At 42.9% G+C, this 14,146-nt stretch overlaps 1 protein-coding gene across 18 annotated transcripts in view; it reads right to left on the reverse strand.

Moving 5' to 3' along the window:
• Positions 1 to 8,248: 8,248 nt before the first annotated feature.
• Positions 8,249 to 14,146, reverse strand: part of MIOS (meiosis regulator for oocyte development) — a 47,991-nt gene continuing 42,093 nt past the window's right edge. For 8 of the 18 annotated variants that reach the window (XR_010985347.2, XM_078782497.1, XM_068123497.2 and 5 more), the window contains one exon: positions 11,814 to 12,991. Coding sequence is in view for 11 of the 18 variants with exons in the window: in XM_078782497.1 (XP_078638623.1) it covers positions 12,898 to 12,991 (94 nt within the window). In the remaining 7 variants the exon portion in view is untranslated. Of the gene's footprint in view, positions 10,553 to 11,655; positions 11,742 to 11,813; positions 12,992 to 14,146 lie in introns of those variants that run through there. The other 10 variants (XR_010985346.2, XM_078782499.1, XM_078782501.1 and 7 more) reach the window with 4 other exon arrangements.

Here is a 14,146-nt window from a genome sequence, read left to right on the forward strand (position 1 = left end):
AGATCAAGACGCATCAAAGGCAGGTGATCACTCAAGGGGGCTGTACGCAGCACCACCTTTCCTTCCTCCACGCACAGGCTGCGCTCCCCCACTTACGTCTGTAATTTGAACCGCACCGCCCCTGCACTCTTCTGTGCACTTTAAGGAATGCAAGTGCATAGTCTCAGCAGTGATGTTTTTGTGATCCAGTCAATTTTAGTCACAAAGGGTCTTGGCCAAACTTGTTTCCCCCTTTACATTTCGTTCCCTTCTGCTCGAGCTCTTCCAGAAGCCTCCACCATATATACAAAAAAACCTTTCCACAGCACTCCCATTTTCCAGGTTAGTTGTTGGTCGACTTGTTCCTTGTCTGTTTCTTCTCCGATTCCCACCTTCCTCTTCCTCTTCTTGCTGCGGTTCATTACCCCGTGACGGGGTTTTGGAATCACCCGTGTGTGTTTGTGTGTGTCCGTGTGTGTCCGTGTGTGTCCGGGCCGTAACTTTTTACCATTTGAGCTATTGTCATCAAATTTTCACCCAACCTTTGTTATGATAATACGGAGAAGGCAAATTAATAATTTTATTAAAAGGTGAAAAGGTCAAAGGTCAGCGTTAAATAAAATCGTCGATTTTCTTCCGATTGAACTGAAATTTTAAGAATTTCCATATTGGGTCACAGAATTGGTACACTAATCAAAAGGAAGGAGCCGATTGTTTTTTTTAAGACCAAAAGGTCAAAGGTCAAGGTTGCATGAAATCGTTTTCGTCCAATTGACCTAAAATTTATAGAATTTACATATCGGGTCACAGAATTGATACACCAATCCAAAGGTAAAAGCTGATTGTTTTTAGATCTAAAGCTCAAAAGTCAAGAACCACCTTTGGAGGCCATTTTCCCCCGCAGAGCAGGGTTTGGCCTTTTCGGGCACCGTGGTCTCCTTTTTGAAGCAATGTTTTATGGCCGAATGCTCTTCCTGCCACCAACCCTGTTGGTCGCCTCTTGCGACACACAGGGAATTAGTGAGCTGGTACTCAATGTGCCAACCTTGGAAGGATGACAGACTGAGTCAACCCCCCTGGCGTTAATTCGGCGATAGACCGGGATTTGAAGCCAGGATCCTAGGATCCCAAGCCGGCACCCTAACCGCTTACCCAACAGCAGGCCTAAAGCTCAAAAGTCAAGGCTGCACAAAGTTATCAATTTTCATTTTTAAAAAAACTGTTTTTTTGGTATTTTGAGCATAGATAAGGAAGAAGAAGAAGATGTCTGAGTACAAATGGGTGTGGACGGCTATTGCATTTTCAGAAAGTTTCTAGTTCAATTTGCGTTCCATGAGCCTCGATCATGTATATATATATATATATATATATAAAAAGAAATGGTGAAAATTATGTTGAGATTTCCTCCCATGATGTCATGCTTCACACAATCACAATTGCACAATAACTTTTTAGATTCTGTATGGTGAAGCTACTTTTTTAGACCTATTATCACAAGTGTCATGGCATCAGGGAGATAAATGAGATCCTCTCCAATCAAAAATCGTATAACTGTTTGTTACTTAATCTATCTCGTGAGGTTAGCTCGATCTGCTGCCTGCAATCACTAACACCAGCGATAAATCCTCCTTGTGCCTCTTTCTCTTCTTTGTGGGTGAGTGGAAAAACATGATTAGCCTCTCTTTGCCAAAAGTAATGGGTTGAGAGGATCTTATCCAGGAAGTGGAACATACATGGCCTATCATGCATGGCAAGGCCAGAGGAAGATGAGGATAAAAGGAACTCCTCCACAACCTTTAGTCACCAAGGGTCATGGGCAAAACCCAGGCAAAATGACAAGTTATTATTATAACAACATTAGCCAAGAAAGTAAACCCGGACAGGTAATGAGGACTTGGTGCTGGGTGGTGTCATGGCTGGAGATTTGAGTCAAAGCATGATGTGGGCCCAAAGCGGGGCTGGAGTAAAAGTCTCATACGTTTCTCCGCGTTTTGCTGTGATGTTCAGTGCTGAACTTGTTTGATGACTGAATCTTGGGAATCTAACATTGTGGGTGCGGAACGAGTCTAGGGGGTCCACAGCAACACAGTGAAGTCAGCTGAGAGCGTCTGGTTTGCGATTAACCGAGGGGAGATGACGAGGATTGTATGCAGGGTCTACTAGGCCTGTTGAGGGAGTCAGGGTCTTACCAGCTCCAGCATCTGATCAGAATGATTTGTTGGTCATTATTTTGGCTGTTGGTTCAGGTGTGTGTCTGCCTAATATTTCTCATATCCAAGATCATCATTGGGTGTGATATTTCCAAATCAATTTCACTCAATAATGAACCTTGTGAAGTGTTGTCGTCCCCTGCTCCTCCGACAAGGTCCGGGAAGAGAACGCAAGTCGTTTCAAGGCAACTGCTTCTCAGAAGGATTCAGTATACCATTGGTGAGAGCATAAGTATGACAACTGCAGTCAAGATGGGATAAATCTGTGCATAAGAAATGTGATGGAGTGGCTTTCTGAGGAAAACTTCCAAGGCCACGTGACAGGGTGACAAAACAACAAGGATACGATGCCTTGAGCTGGTACTGTTTTGCAGGTTTAACACGAAACCTCACCAGGACGTGTCTGTGCGGTTTATTGACAACGTCGATTTATGTTCAATCCAATATGGCTGCCGAACCATGTGACCAATGACGTCATCAATTTAATTCTCCCATACGCGTTTTGTGTAGATCATGCTCAATACATTTTAAACTGATCAGATCTAGCAACCCTCTTCTGGTGAAACTGCCAAAATCAAGACTCTCTGCTCACATTCACTCCTTCATTCCTCTTTTCTCCCGCCTCTGGAACAAACTCCCTCACTCCCTTCAATCCCACTCCACCCTCCAGGTCTTTAAAACAGCTGTTCACCACCATCTCTTGTCTTCCCCCATCCAAAACCTTGATCTTTTCTACCCCCGCTAATTCACCCAAGGCCCACTTTTTTGAAATACCAACTTCTTTCCTGGAAGTCCGAGCAGTGTCCATGTGTTTTTTTTTACCTATCCCACACCCCCCTTCCCATGCCTCCTCCCCCAAGCCCTCTACCTCCCACAGATCTCCCGATGTCCCTGCTCTCAAATGTTGTACTTGTGTGTTTGTCCCTCTCTCCCCATCTTGTCTCCCGCTCCCTTAATTTCGTCTTATGTGTCCGTTTTTTTTTGTTTTCGGTTATCATTAGTTAGCTCTTACAAAAGCCTTGATGTTGTATCCAAAAAATAAATAAATAAAGCGTTCAACTTGTCTAATTATGACGTCATATTGAAGGCACCAATGACATCATCATGAATGTATGTTGTTCCCCATGGGGAGTACTTGACAATGAGCCATGATTCAATATGTTCCATCGATCGGTTTCGGAGATATAGAGGTGCAAAATTTCTCCAAGATGGCGCCCATACCACGTGACCTATGACATCATAATTATCATAAAAAAATTCTACAGGAGGCACCATGGTGAAAATTTCTTGGCAAATGGACCAATGGTTGCAGAGAAACGCATACTCATGTCCTGTGAGGACAAACAGGCAGACAAATAAACAAACGGACCCGAATGCAATACCCTCTCCACTGGCGAGAGTAACAACAACAACAACAACAACAACAAAAATCACAGCTTCAGCCACTCCCCACATCTTTAATAATATATTTTAATCCAACCAATATTAACGTCACCAAGAACCTGTGAAATTGACTAGAGAAATGCTTCGGTTGCCATCCATAACTCTCATCTACTCTCTATTAAATAAACCACCTTTAGAGGCCATTTTTCCCCGCAAAGCGGGGGTTGGCCTTTTTCGGGAACCGTGGTTGTTGTTGTTTTTCGGTCACCTATTTGAAGCAATGTTTTACGGCCGGATGCCCTTCCTGACGCCAACCCTTTTTGCCGCCTTTAACGACAAACAGGGAATTACCAGTGAACTGGTACTCAATTAGCCGACCTCGGAAGGATATGACAGGCTGAGTCAACCCCCCTGGCGTTAATTCAGCGATCAGACCGGGATTCGAACTCAGGATCCTCAGGATCCTTGGATCCTAAGCCGGCACCCTAGCCGCTAGCCCAACACCAGCCGCTAGCCCAACACCACTCTCTATTGATTCACAGTATATGGAGACATTCACCTCCGCCAGCAAAGGTGGATGGAGGTTATGTTTTCACCCCTGTCTGTCTGTCCGTTTTTGAACAAAATATCTCAAAAAGTTGTGGACAGATTCGGACGAAATTTGTCTGAGATGTGTCGTATGTAACACCGTCGAAATGATTAGATTAGATTTTGGTGAAGACCCGGATTCGGATCCGGCTACTCGAATTTTTAAAAGTGATTCTTCACCATTGGGAGATGGGGCCAAAACTGATACATAGCAGGAAATCTCAAAAGGTTATCGACGGATTTGGACGAAACTTGGTGGACCGGTTGTGTGTGTGACAAGGACTAATCGGTTCAATGTTGGTGACGATCTGAATATGGATTCGGATATGCGAATTATTTAATTTTTTAAGTGATTATTCACAATTTATGGATAAAAGGGCCAACAGACGGGGCCAAGGAGATGAGATAGGGCCAAAAACGAAACATAGCAGAATATCTCAAAAGGTTATCGGACGGATTTGGACGAAACTTGGTGGACCGGTTGGGTGTCTGACAAGGAAGAATCGATTCAATTTTGGTGAAGATCTGAATATGGATTCGGATATGAGAATTATTTAATTTTTTAAGTGATTATTCACCATTTATGGATGAAAGGGCCAAAATATGGGGCCAAGAAGATGAGATAGGGCCAAAAACGAAACATAGCAGAATATCTCAAAAGGTTATGGACGGATTTGGACGAAACCTGGTGGACCGGTTGGGTGTCTGACAAGGACTAATCGGTTCAATTTTGGTGAAGATCTGAATATGGATTCGGATATGAGAATTATTTAATTTCTAAGTGATCATTCACCATTTCTGGATGAAAAGGCCAAAAGATGGGGCCAAGAAGATGAGATAGGGCCAAAAACGATACATAGCAGAATATCTCAAAAGGTTATGGACGGATTTGGATGAAACCTGGTGGACCAGTTGGGTGTCTGACAAGGACTAATCGGTTCAATTTTGGTGAAGATCTGAATATGGATTCGGATATGAGAATTATTTAATTTTGTAAGTGATTCTTCACCATTTATGGATGAAAGGGCCAAAAGATGGGGCTAAAAAGATGAGATAGGGCCAAAAACAATACATACCAGGATATCTCAAAAAGTTATGGATTGATTTGGATGAAACTTGGTGGACAGGTTGTGTATGTGACGAGGACTAATCGATTCAATTTTGGTGAAGATCCGGATCCGGCTAGTATAATTTTTAAAAGTGATTCTTCACCATTGAGTGATATGGCCAACCAGGTGGATGTATGCTTTCTACTGAGTGCCGTTCTAGTTTAAAATGAAATAGGATATCACGTGACAGATATACCGACTTTACCACCCAGGCATGTTGTGGAGATGAAGTACCGAGCATGATCCTCCGAATCTCTGGGAATGAGTCTGAGCCAGAGTATCCTTTTGCCTCCTGATCAGCTTCATCTATTAAAGTGTTCACGTGCATGCACCAATGCACCATGGTAAGTCAGTCGGGTTGCCTCGTGAAAGTTAATTAAGGCGGTGCGACACAGATACTATACTGTTCCTGCATCATGGAAGATTCCCCCTGGTTTTCCCTTTCTTTGGCTTGCGTACGAAAGCGAGTCGGCATGAAGTACAGGCCGGTGAAATCACAACGAAATCAATGATAGGAATCCAATACAGCAACCATTTGATCATCATGTGAATAAAATCCGTTAAAAGTTCAATTTGAGTCACGGTGAAAGGTAAACAGACCTGGTCTGCCTAAGTGTGAGTCAGTGCGTGTTTGCCACATCCTTTTACACGCTGACAATGCCAATTTTTTACACGCTGATTCAAATCTCATGTCAGCAAACATTTTCCTTGCGATGGAGTTTCCATGGCTATGTCATTCTGCAAATACAGACGTGGCCAAAAATATTGGCACACTTGTAATTTTTTCAAATAACTCACAATTTTCTCTAAAAATAAGTTGAAATTGACGAAAGTATTTGGTCTCCACAATTCTTTATTTCACTGTTAATATTACAGAACCTTTGCTTTTGATTCAGAACTTAATATATCCTTTTAAATCAGAAAATAAAAAGAAATGGCATTGATAAAATTATTGACACCCAAGACTTAATATTTGGTAGCACAGACTTTGGACAAAATAACTGCAGTCAAGCGCTTCCTATAGCCATGAATGAGCTTCCTACACCTCTCTGCTGGCAGTTTGGCCCACTCTTCTTTTGCAAACTGCTCCAGTTCTCCCAGATTTGAAGGGTGCCTTCTCTGAACTGCTGTTTTCAGATCTCCCCACAGGTGTTCAATGGGATTTAGATCTGGACTCATTGCTGGCCATTTCAGAACAGTCCAGCGTTTTGTCTTGAACCATTCCTGGTGGTTTTTGAAGTGTGTTTGAGGTCATTGTCCTGCTGCAAGACCCATGACCTTCAACGGAGACCCAGCTTTCTGACACTGGGTTCAACATTGCGCTCCAAAATGCCTTGGTAATCTCCTGATTTCATGATGCTATGCACACATTCAAGGCACCCAGTGCCAGAGGTAGCACAACAAACCCAAAACATCACTGAACCTCCTCCATGTTTGACTGTCGGGAAGATGTTCTATTCTTTGAAGGCTTCCTTTTTGTTTTCTGTAAACATAGAGATGATGTGCTTTACCCAAATGATCTAATTTGGTCTCATCTGTCCACAGAACATTCTCTCAGAAGGATTTGGCTTGTTCAGGTGTGTTTTGGAAAAGTCCAGTCGGGCTTTCTTATCTCTCTCTCTCTCAGCAGTGGGGTCCTCCTGGGTCTTCTACCATAGAACCCCCTTTCATTGAGTTGGTGACGGATGGTGCGAGTTGAAACTGTCGTACCTTGTCTCTGAAGGTCAGCTCGAATCTATTTGGCAGTTGATAGAGGTGTTTTCTCCACCATTCGAACAATCAAGTCAGAATTATTGGAATCTCCCGCGATGAAGCTATCTCTGAGGGCCTTTCACTCACTCACCGCAGGCAGGTAGGTGGTCTTTCTGTCTTCTACCGACTCCTCTCCGGCCTTGCACCCCAAGCTCTCTCTGTGCTCTGTCCCCCAAATATTCCTACAGGTCGCACAAGATCTACCAGCAACCCTCTGATGGTTAAACTGCCGAAATCTCGGCTCTCTGCTCACCTTCACTCTTTCATGCCTCTTTTCTCCCGTCTCTGGAACAAACTCCCTCACTCCCTTCAATCCCACTCCTCCCTCCAGGTCTTTAAAACAGCTGTTCACCACCATCTCTTATCTTCCCCCATCCAAAACCTTGATCTTTTCTACCCCCGCTAATTCACCCCAGATCCACCTTGTTTGAAATTCCAACTTCTTTCCTGGAAGTCCTGGCAGTGTCCATATGTTTTATACCTCTCCCACCGCCCCCTTCCCATGCCTCCCCCCCCAAAGCCCTCGCCCTCTCTCAGATCTCTCGATGTCTCCATGTCTCTCGGTCCCTGCTCTCAAATGTTGTGATTGTGTCCTTCCCCCTCTCTCCCCATCTTGTCTACCGCTCCCGATGTTATATGTTTTATGTGTCGGTTTGTCTTTTTGTGTGATTAATGTTCGCTCTTTCACGAGCCTCGATCTTGTATACAAAAAAAAAAAAAAAAAAAAAAAAAAAAAAAATCCTTCGCTGGAATCTTGGGTCAAGTTTTCTCTTGCGGCCAAGTCCAGGGAGGTTGGCTACAGTGCCATGGGCCTTAAACTTCCTGATAACATTGCGTACGGTGGACACAGGAACATCAAAGTCTCTGGAGATGGACTTGTAGCCTTGAGATTGTCCATGCTTGGCTACAATTTTGTGTCTGACCTCTTTAGACAATTCTCTGGGTTTCTTTCTTTTCTCCATGCTCATTGTGGTGCACACAGTGACACAAAACCGCAGAATGACTCCTTTTCTTTGTAAGCACCTGCAACTCACCATGGGTGAGTTCAATTCCAAAGTAAAGGAGAATCACCTGCTTGAAATCTAATTATTTCTAACAACTTCTAAAAGGTGCCAATAATATTGTCTGGGCCATTTTATGATTTCTGTGTGGAATAAACTAAGATTTAGTATTTTTTTCAGCTTTTTTTTTTTGTTCCACTTCAAACCAAAGAAATACAAATGTGGATACCAAAATATTTTTTAAATTTCAACAATTACCTGGAAGAAATGGTGCATTATTTGAAAAAAGGGCAAGGGTGCCAATATTTTTGGCAACGACTGTATCATTACCTCCACCACCGAAGGTGGATGGAGGTTATGTTTTCACCCCTGTCTGTTTGTTTGTGAACAAGATATCTCAAAAAGTTGTGGATGGATTCGGACGAAATTTTGCGGGGAGGTTGGGTATGTGACAAGGACGAAATGATTCGATTTTGGTGAAGATCCGGATTCGGATCCAGCTACTCGAATTATTTAAGTGATTCTTCACCATTGGGAGTTAGGGCCAAAAACGATACATAGCAGGATATCTCAAAGAATTGTAAATATATAAGAACAAACCGATTAGATTTTGGTTCCGGTCCGGATCCAGATCGGGCCTATCAGTGGATACAAAACAAACTGTTCAACCTGGTGGAGGTATGCGCTCTACCGAGTGGCCTTCTAGTTGCTGCTTGTGGTTGTTGTTTCCCATGGAGCCTGTTGGTTGCATCATTTGCTGGAAGCTTAAGACCCTGAGAACTCAAGACCATGAGATCCTAACCCAGCCACCTCAACTGATAAGCCAACACAGGCTTGCTGTTTGTGGTGAAATAGAAGTGGATTTGAAAGAACCCACCTCAATATGCAGCACTGAGTTCTTATCTGTTTGGAAGCGAGCAAATAATATTTTTTTATTGCTGAAAGGATGTGGCCTTGGAGTGCACATCAAAATATCCAAACAACTCCTCGACACGCCGCCGCCCCCCTTCCCTTTCCGACCCAGATTTTCCCATAATACTGCAATAATAATACTGCAACCACAATGTAGAAATGTGCTCTGGTGGCTGATTGTAGGGTTAATGCAGCCTATCAAAGATCTCCATTTACAATTTTAATGAAGCGGCATTATCTCCACATCAGCAAAGCTGATATGTGAGTCTGGAAAGAGCTCAGCAAAATTAATATCCCCCCCCCCCCCACTGCAACCCCAAATACCTCAAACTAGATCGAATTCATCAAATATAATTAACTAATTGTAGCCCAGGTATGGAAAATGAAACACATATGAGGGAGATGAAGCTGTGAGAGAGACTCAACATGAAGTGATTTTCTACTTTCCTCAAATCCTCCAGCTTTTCTTGTGTTTGGACTGAATATCCTTGAACACTAAATAAATATACTTTTGCCAATGGAGTACACAGCACAGCAACAGGCATTTTAAGGCCATTTTCCCTGCAAGAGTGGGGGTTAGCCATGCGGTCCCCATGACGATCTTCTCCATTTTGCCCTATTTTCTGCATCTCCCCTTGTTAACTCCTTTGCCCGCATTTCTTCTTCCACCACCTTAAGCCAAGTCTTTCTCGGTCTTCCCCGTCCTCTACTTCCTTCTCCATTCATTTACATCACTCTTCTCAACCAGTCACTTTCATCCTTCCTCAACACACGACCAAACCATCTCAAACTGTTTCTCTTCACAGCATCCATCACAGGCTCTATTCCCATCATCTTTCGCAATTCATCATTTGTCTTCCTCTCTCTCAACGATACTCCACACATCCACCAAACCATTCGCATTTCTACCCTTTCCAGCCTTCGTTGCTGCTCTACGCTCATTACCCATGTCTCGCTCCCATAAATCATAACACTTCTCACACATGCAGCATACGCCTTTCCCTTCAGCTTCAGCGACACTCCACTCCTCGTCAGCACGCCACTCAATTCCCAAAACTTCTTCCATGCACATCTCTCTCTAGCAACCGTTGCCGAGTCTGATCCACCTTCTCCATTCAGCATGTCTCTGAGGTAGCAAAATGTTTCCACACCTTCCAGCTTCACGCCGTCTCCAAGATCCAACTCAACATTTCCTCCATCTGCAGCTCCCTCTGTGCACACCTTACACTTGAATGTAGCTGCCACACTGGTTAATGACCCTCTCAAACCACTACATTTTTGATGAACTCACTCAGCGCACATTGTACATTGAATGGAGTTCACTACGAGACCCTTCCTGACGACTAACTTTTACCAATGGAGTGTTCAACTTTATTTTGCTTGTGGAATTGCCAATACAAATATCAGGCCGGTTCATCTAAAGCGAAGTCGTGAGATACGGGGAAACTGCAATGCATGAAAAACTAAACGTCTGGCACTTTGTGTCATCTTAGCTTCGCACATGGTGGCAACAGTGCTGGAATTCTTTAATATCAAAAGTGTATCTCCGAATAACATTCATCCTGGTAGAGTGAATGGAGATGGTTTGTGTGGGTCCAGAGAGGACTTCATGCACCACCTGAACAGAAATAAAGCACATACACATATGATTAAAGGCAATTACGTCTCATAGTAATATGTTTAGTTCTTAACAATAGGCTGTATTCATGTTGAATGATATGCGTTGTGACTGGTAGTTAGTCAAGTACATGTCCTTTCATCTTTACATTTTTACTGAAAGCCATTTCTCACACGTCACCACACTAACTGGCCACGAGCACCTTAGCGTGCGGCTTCGCATGCAAATGTCAGAAGGTAATCAATCCTGTCACACACTGACTGGCCACAATCAATTGTCACACACTGACCGGCCACAGTCAATTCTGTCACACACTGACCGGCCACAATCAATCCTGCCACACACTGACCGACCACAATCAATTCTGTCACACACTGACCGGCCACAATCAATTCCGTCACACACTGATTGGCCACAATCAATTCTGTCACACACTGACCGGCCAATCAATTGTCACACACTGACTGGCCACAATCAATTCTGTCACACACTGACCGGCCACAATCAATTCCGTCACACACTGATTGGCCACAATCAATTCTGTCACACACTGACCGGCCACAATCAATTGTCACACAATGACCGGCCACCATAAATTCTGTCACACACTGACCAGCCACAATCAATTCCGTCACACACTGATTGGCCACAATCAATTCTGTCACACACTGACCGGCCATAATCAATCCTGTCACACACTGACCGGCCACAATCAATTCTGTCACACACTGACCGGCCACAATCAATTCTGTCACACACTGACCGGCCACAATCAATTCTGTCACACACTGACCGAGCACAATCAATTCTGTCACACACTGACCGACCACAGTCAATTCTGTCGCACACTGACCGGCCACAATCAATTCTGTCACACACTGACCGGCGTTTACGTTTTGTATCCCACTGATAGGTCGGCTCTGGATCTGGACCTGAACCAAAAACGAATCGGCTTGTTCATGTCACCGAACCAACTCATCCACCAAGTTTTGGCAGAATCCATCCACAATATTTTAAAATATCGTGCTACATATCGTTTTTCCCCTATTTTTCAATGATGAAGAAACTTAAAAAAACTATCGGATCTGGATCTGGATCTTCACCGAAATCGAATAAATTCATCCTTGTCACACACCCAAACCTGTCCACCGAGTATCGTCCGAATCCATCCATAACCTTTTGAGATATCCTGCTCACAGACAAACAGTGGTGAACACATAACATTCACCTTCAGTGGCGGAGGGAAAAAAGCAAGCAAACGTTTTCTACTTCTTTAAACAATACATTTAATGTGGAAACACGATAAAAGACTCTTCTTTAGGGAACAATCAGAAAATAAATCAGTGCTTAAATCAGCTCTTCCATAAAGATACGAATCTGCAATGAATTTTTCTCTTCGAGCTTCAATTACTTCAAGTTTGTCTGAGCTACAAAATGATAATCTATTGTGACATTAGTCAGGATATGTTACACGATACAAACACACATTGGAAAGCAAAAACTTTTGTACTTTGTGCAATTGGCTTGATTAGCATTTCCATATGAAGGCTGGCCAGGATTTGTGGAACCCAAATTAAAATTCCATACATCACATGTTTTTTTCCATTATCTAATGCCCTTGCAACTAATGTAAAGCTACGTCTTTGCTCTGCATGGAATTTATGTACAAGCTCCTCTCTGAGTCTCAGATCATTAAAAAAAAAAAGTGGTAGCACAATGAATGAATGAACGAATTGGATGGTGGAATGAATGAATGAATGATCGTTTTAAGGCCATTTTTTCCGCTAAAGCGGGGGTTAGCCTGGGAGCACAATAGTACACTTGAATATTACATCATGATAATGCGCTTACTCCTCCTGTGAAGATTTACATGACATCTCAGCAATGCTTGAAATAAACCCTGGCATGCTGTACAAAAAAAACAAAAAAAACAAAGCAAGCAAATAAGTGAGTGAAAAGGTTTGTGAAAGTTGGGTCCTGCAGCTAGTTTGAATCGAAAAATCTGGCCAGGTAGAGAAAGGAAAAGCAGACCGTATGGAGTAAATGAAATCCCGACATAGAGAAATTATCTTGACAAAGTGTGACAAAAATAATGAGAAGTGAAGGGGAGAGACAGAGAGACAGAGAGAGGGAGAGAATATGAAGAAGATGAAAAAAAAAAAAAAAAAGTAGTAGGTTTTGATATTTCATGGAATCCTCTTCAGCAGATGCAAAAGAGAATAAGATAGGGAAGCAACATGAACCTTATGGAAATGCAAAGTTATTTTAAACATCGGCGAGTTCTAGACTCACATCCTCAACCAACGTAAAGGCACTGATGATGCTTGTCCAGCAGGCTGAGAGTCTCAGTCAAGCTGAGCTGACGTCAGGCTTCCGGTAGCATCCAGCTGCATGCACTTGCACGAACAAGCTGAAACTGGACACTCGGTGTGTTCCCTGCTGGGTACAGCACAATGGGTCAATAATTTGAAAACCAATCAACGTCGACAACCCGAGACAGGCCAAAGACAGCCGATAACTCTTGCTTCAAATTAACGCCACTCAACTTTTGCAGCTCCGCACCAATTCAAGAAATCATTCCGCAATTCGCAAAACAAAAATTAATTCACTTATACAGTACAATTAAAGAAAACAAGAAGAAAAAGACATAAAATGTCATCACACCCATGGTTTTAGTAATTATGCTGTACGGAGTAAAAGGCTGTCAGTCGGCCATCTTTGGTCGGATTACAAAACAACATCTGCATGTGTATACTCTCATGTCTTTTTGTGACAAGTTTGAACAAAATCGGTCCATGCATGTAGCGAAAAGGTTGAGGACACATTCAAGTAATAAAATGGCCGCTAGTCGAACATCTTGGATCCGATCTCGAAAAAAAAATGGCGTGCATATGTAAGCCATCATTCGTTATCTGTTTGACAAGTTTGAACAAAAAAAAACAAAAAACAAAAAAATCAGTAAATGCATTTCCGAGAAATGGTGGAGGACGTGTTCAACATCGGGATTTTTCCAACTAAAATGGCCGCCAATCGGTCATCTTTGATCGCATCGCAAAACAAACGCTGAGCAATGCACAATCATGGGCAAAAATATTGGCGCCCTTGCATTTTCTTTGAAATAATGCACCATTTCACGAGATCTTGGTGCATTATTTCTCGCGAGATCTTGGAGACGGCGGCAGGGATTTTCGAAGCTCCACACGGTCTCCACGTTTTTCGAAGTTAAGTCTGTTCACAATTGTATTTTGTCGAAACTGTATTTATCTTTCGGTGTGTGAAGTTATTGTGTGCAACTTTGGTTGTTTCTCGGTGTTTATCTTTCATAAATTGATCGTCTGTTTGCCGTGTCGCGAGCAAGGCCTTGTACAGTGTGCACTGTACAACCTTGAGGCTTTGTTTTTCTCTCAGTGGTCCGTCGTTTGTGATCCAATAACTTTCGTTCTCTGTATTCCCAGTCTTTTCACCCATAGCCTACTTCCTTGTGTAAATCTCAACTCAAAAAAAAAAAAAAAAAAAAAAAAACATTTCCTTCTCTGTTCTCATTCGTTTATTCATTCTTATTCGTTCGTTCGTTCTTCGACCACGTGTTTCTCC

Source organism: Myxine glutinosa, chromosome 7 (genome assembly GCF_964187855.1).
Source record: "Myxine glutinosa chromosome 7, kmMyxGlut1.1, whole genome shotgun sequence".
NCBI lineage: Eukaryota > Metazoa > Chordata > Myxini > Myxiniformes > Myxinidae > Myxine > Myxine glutinosa.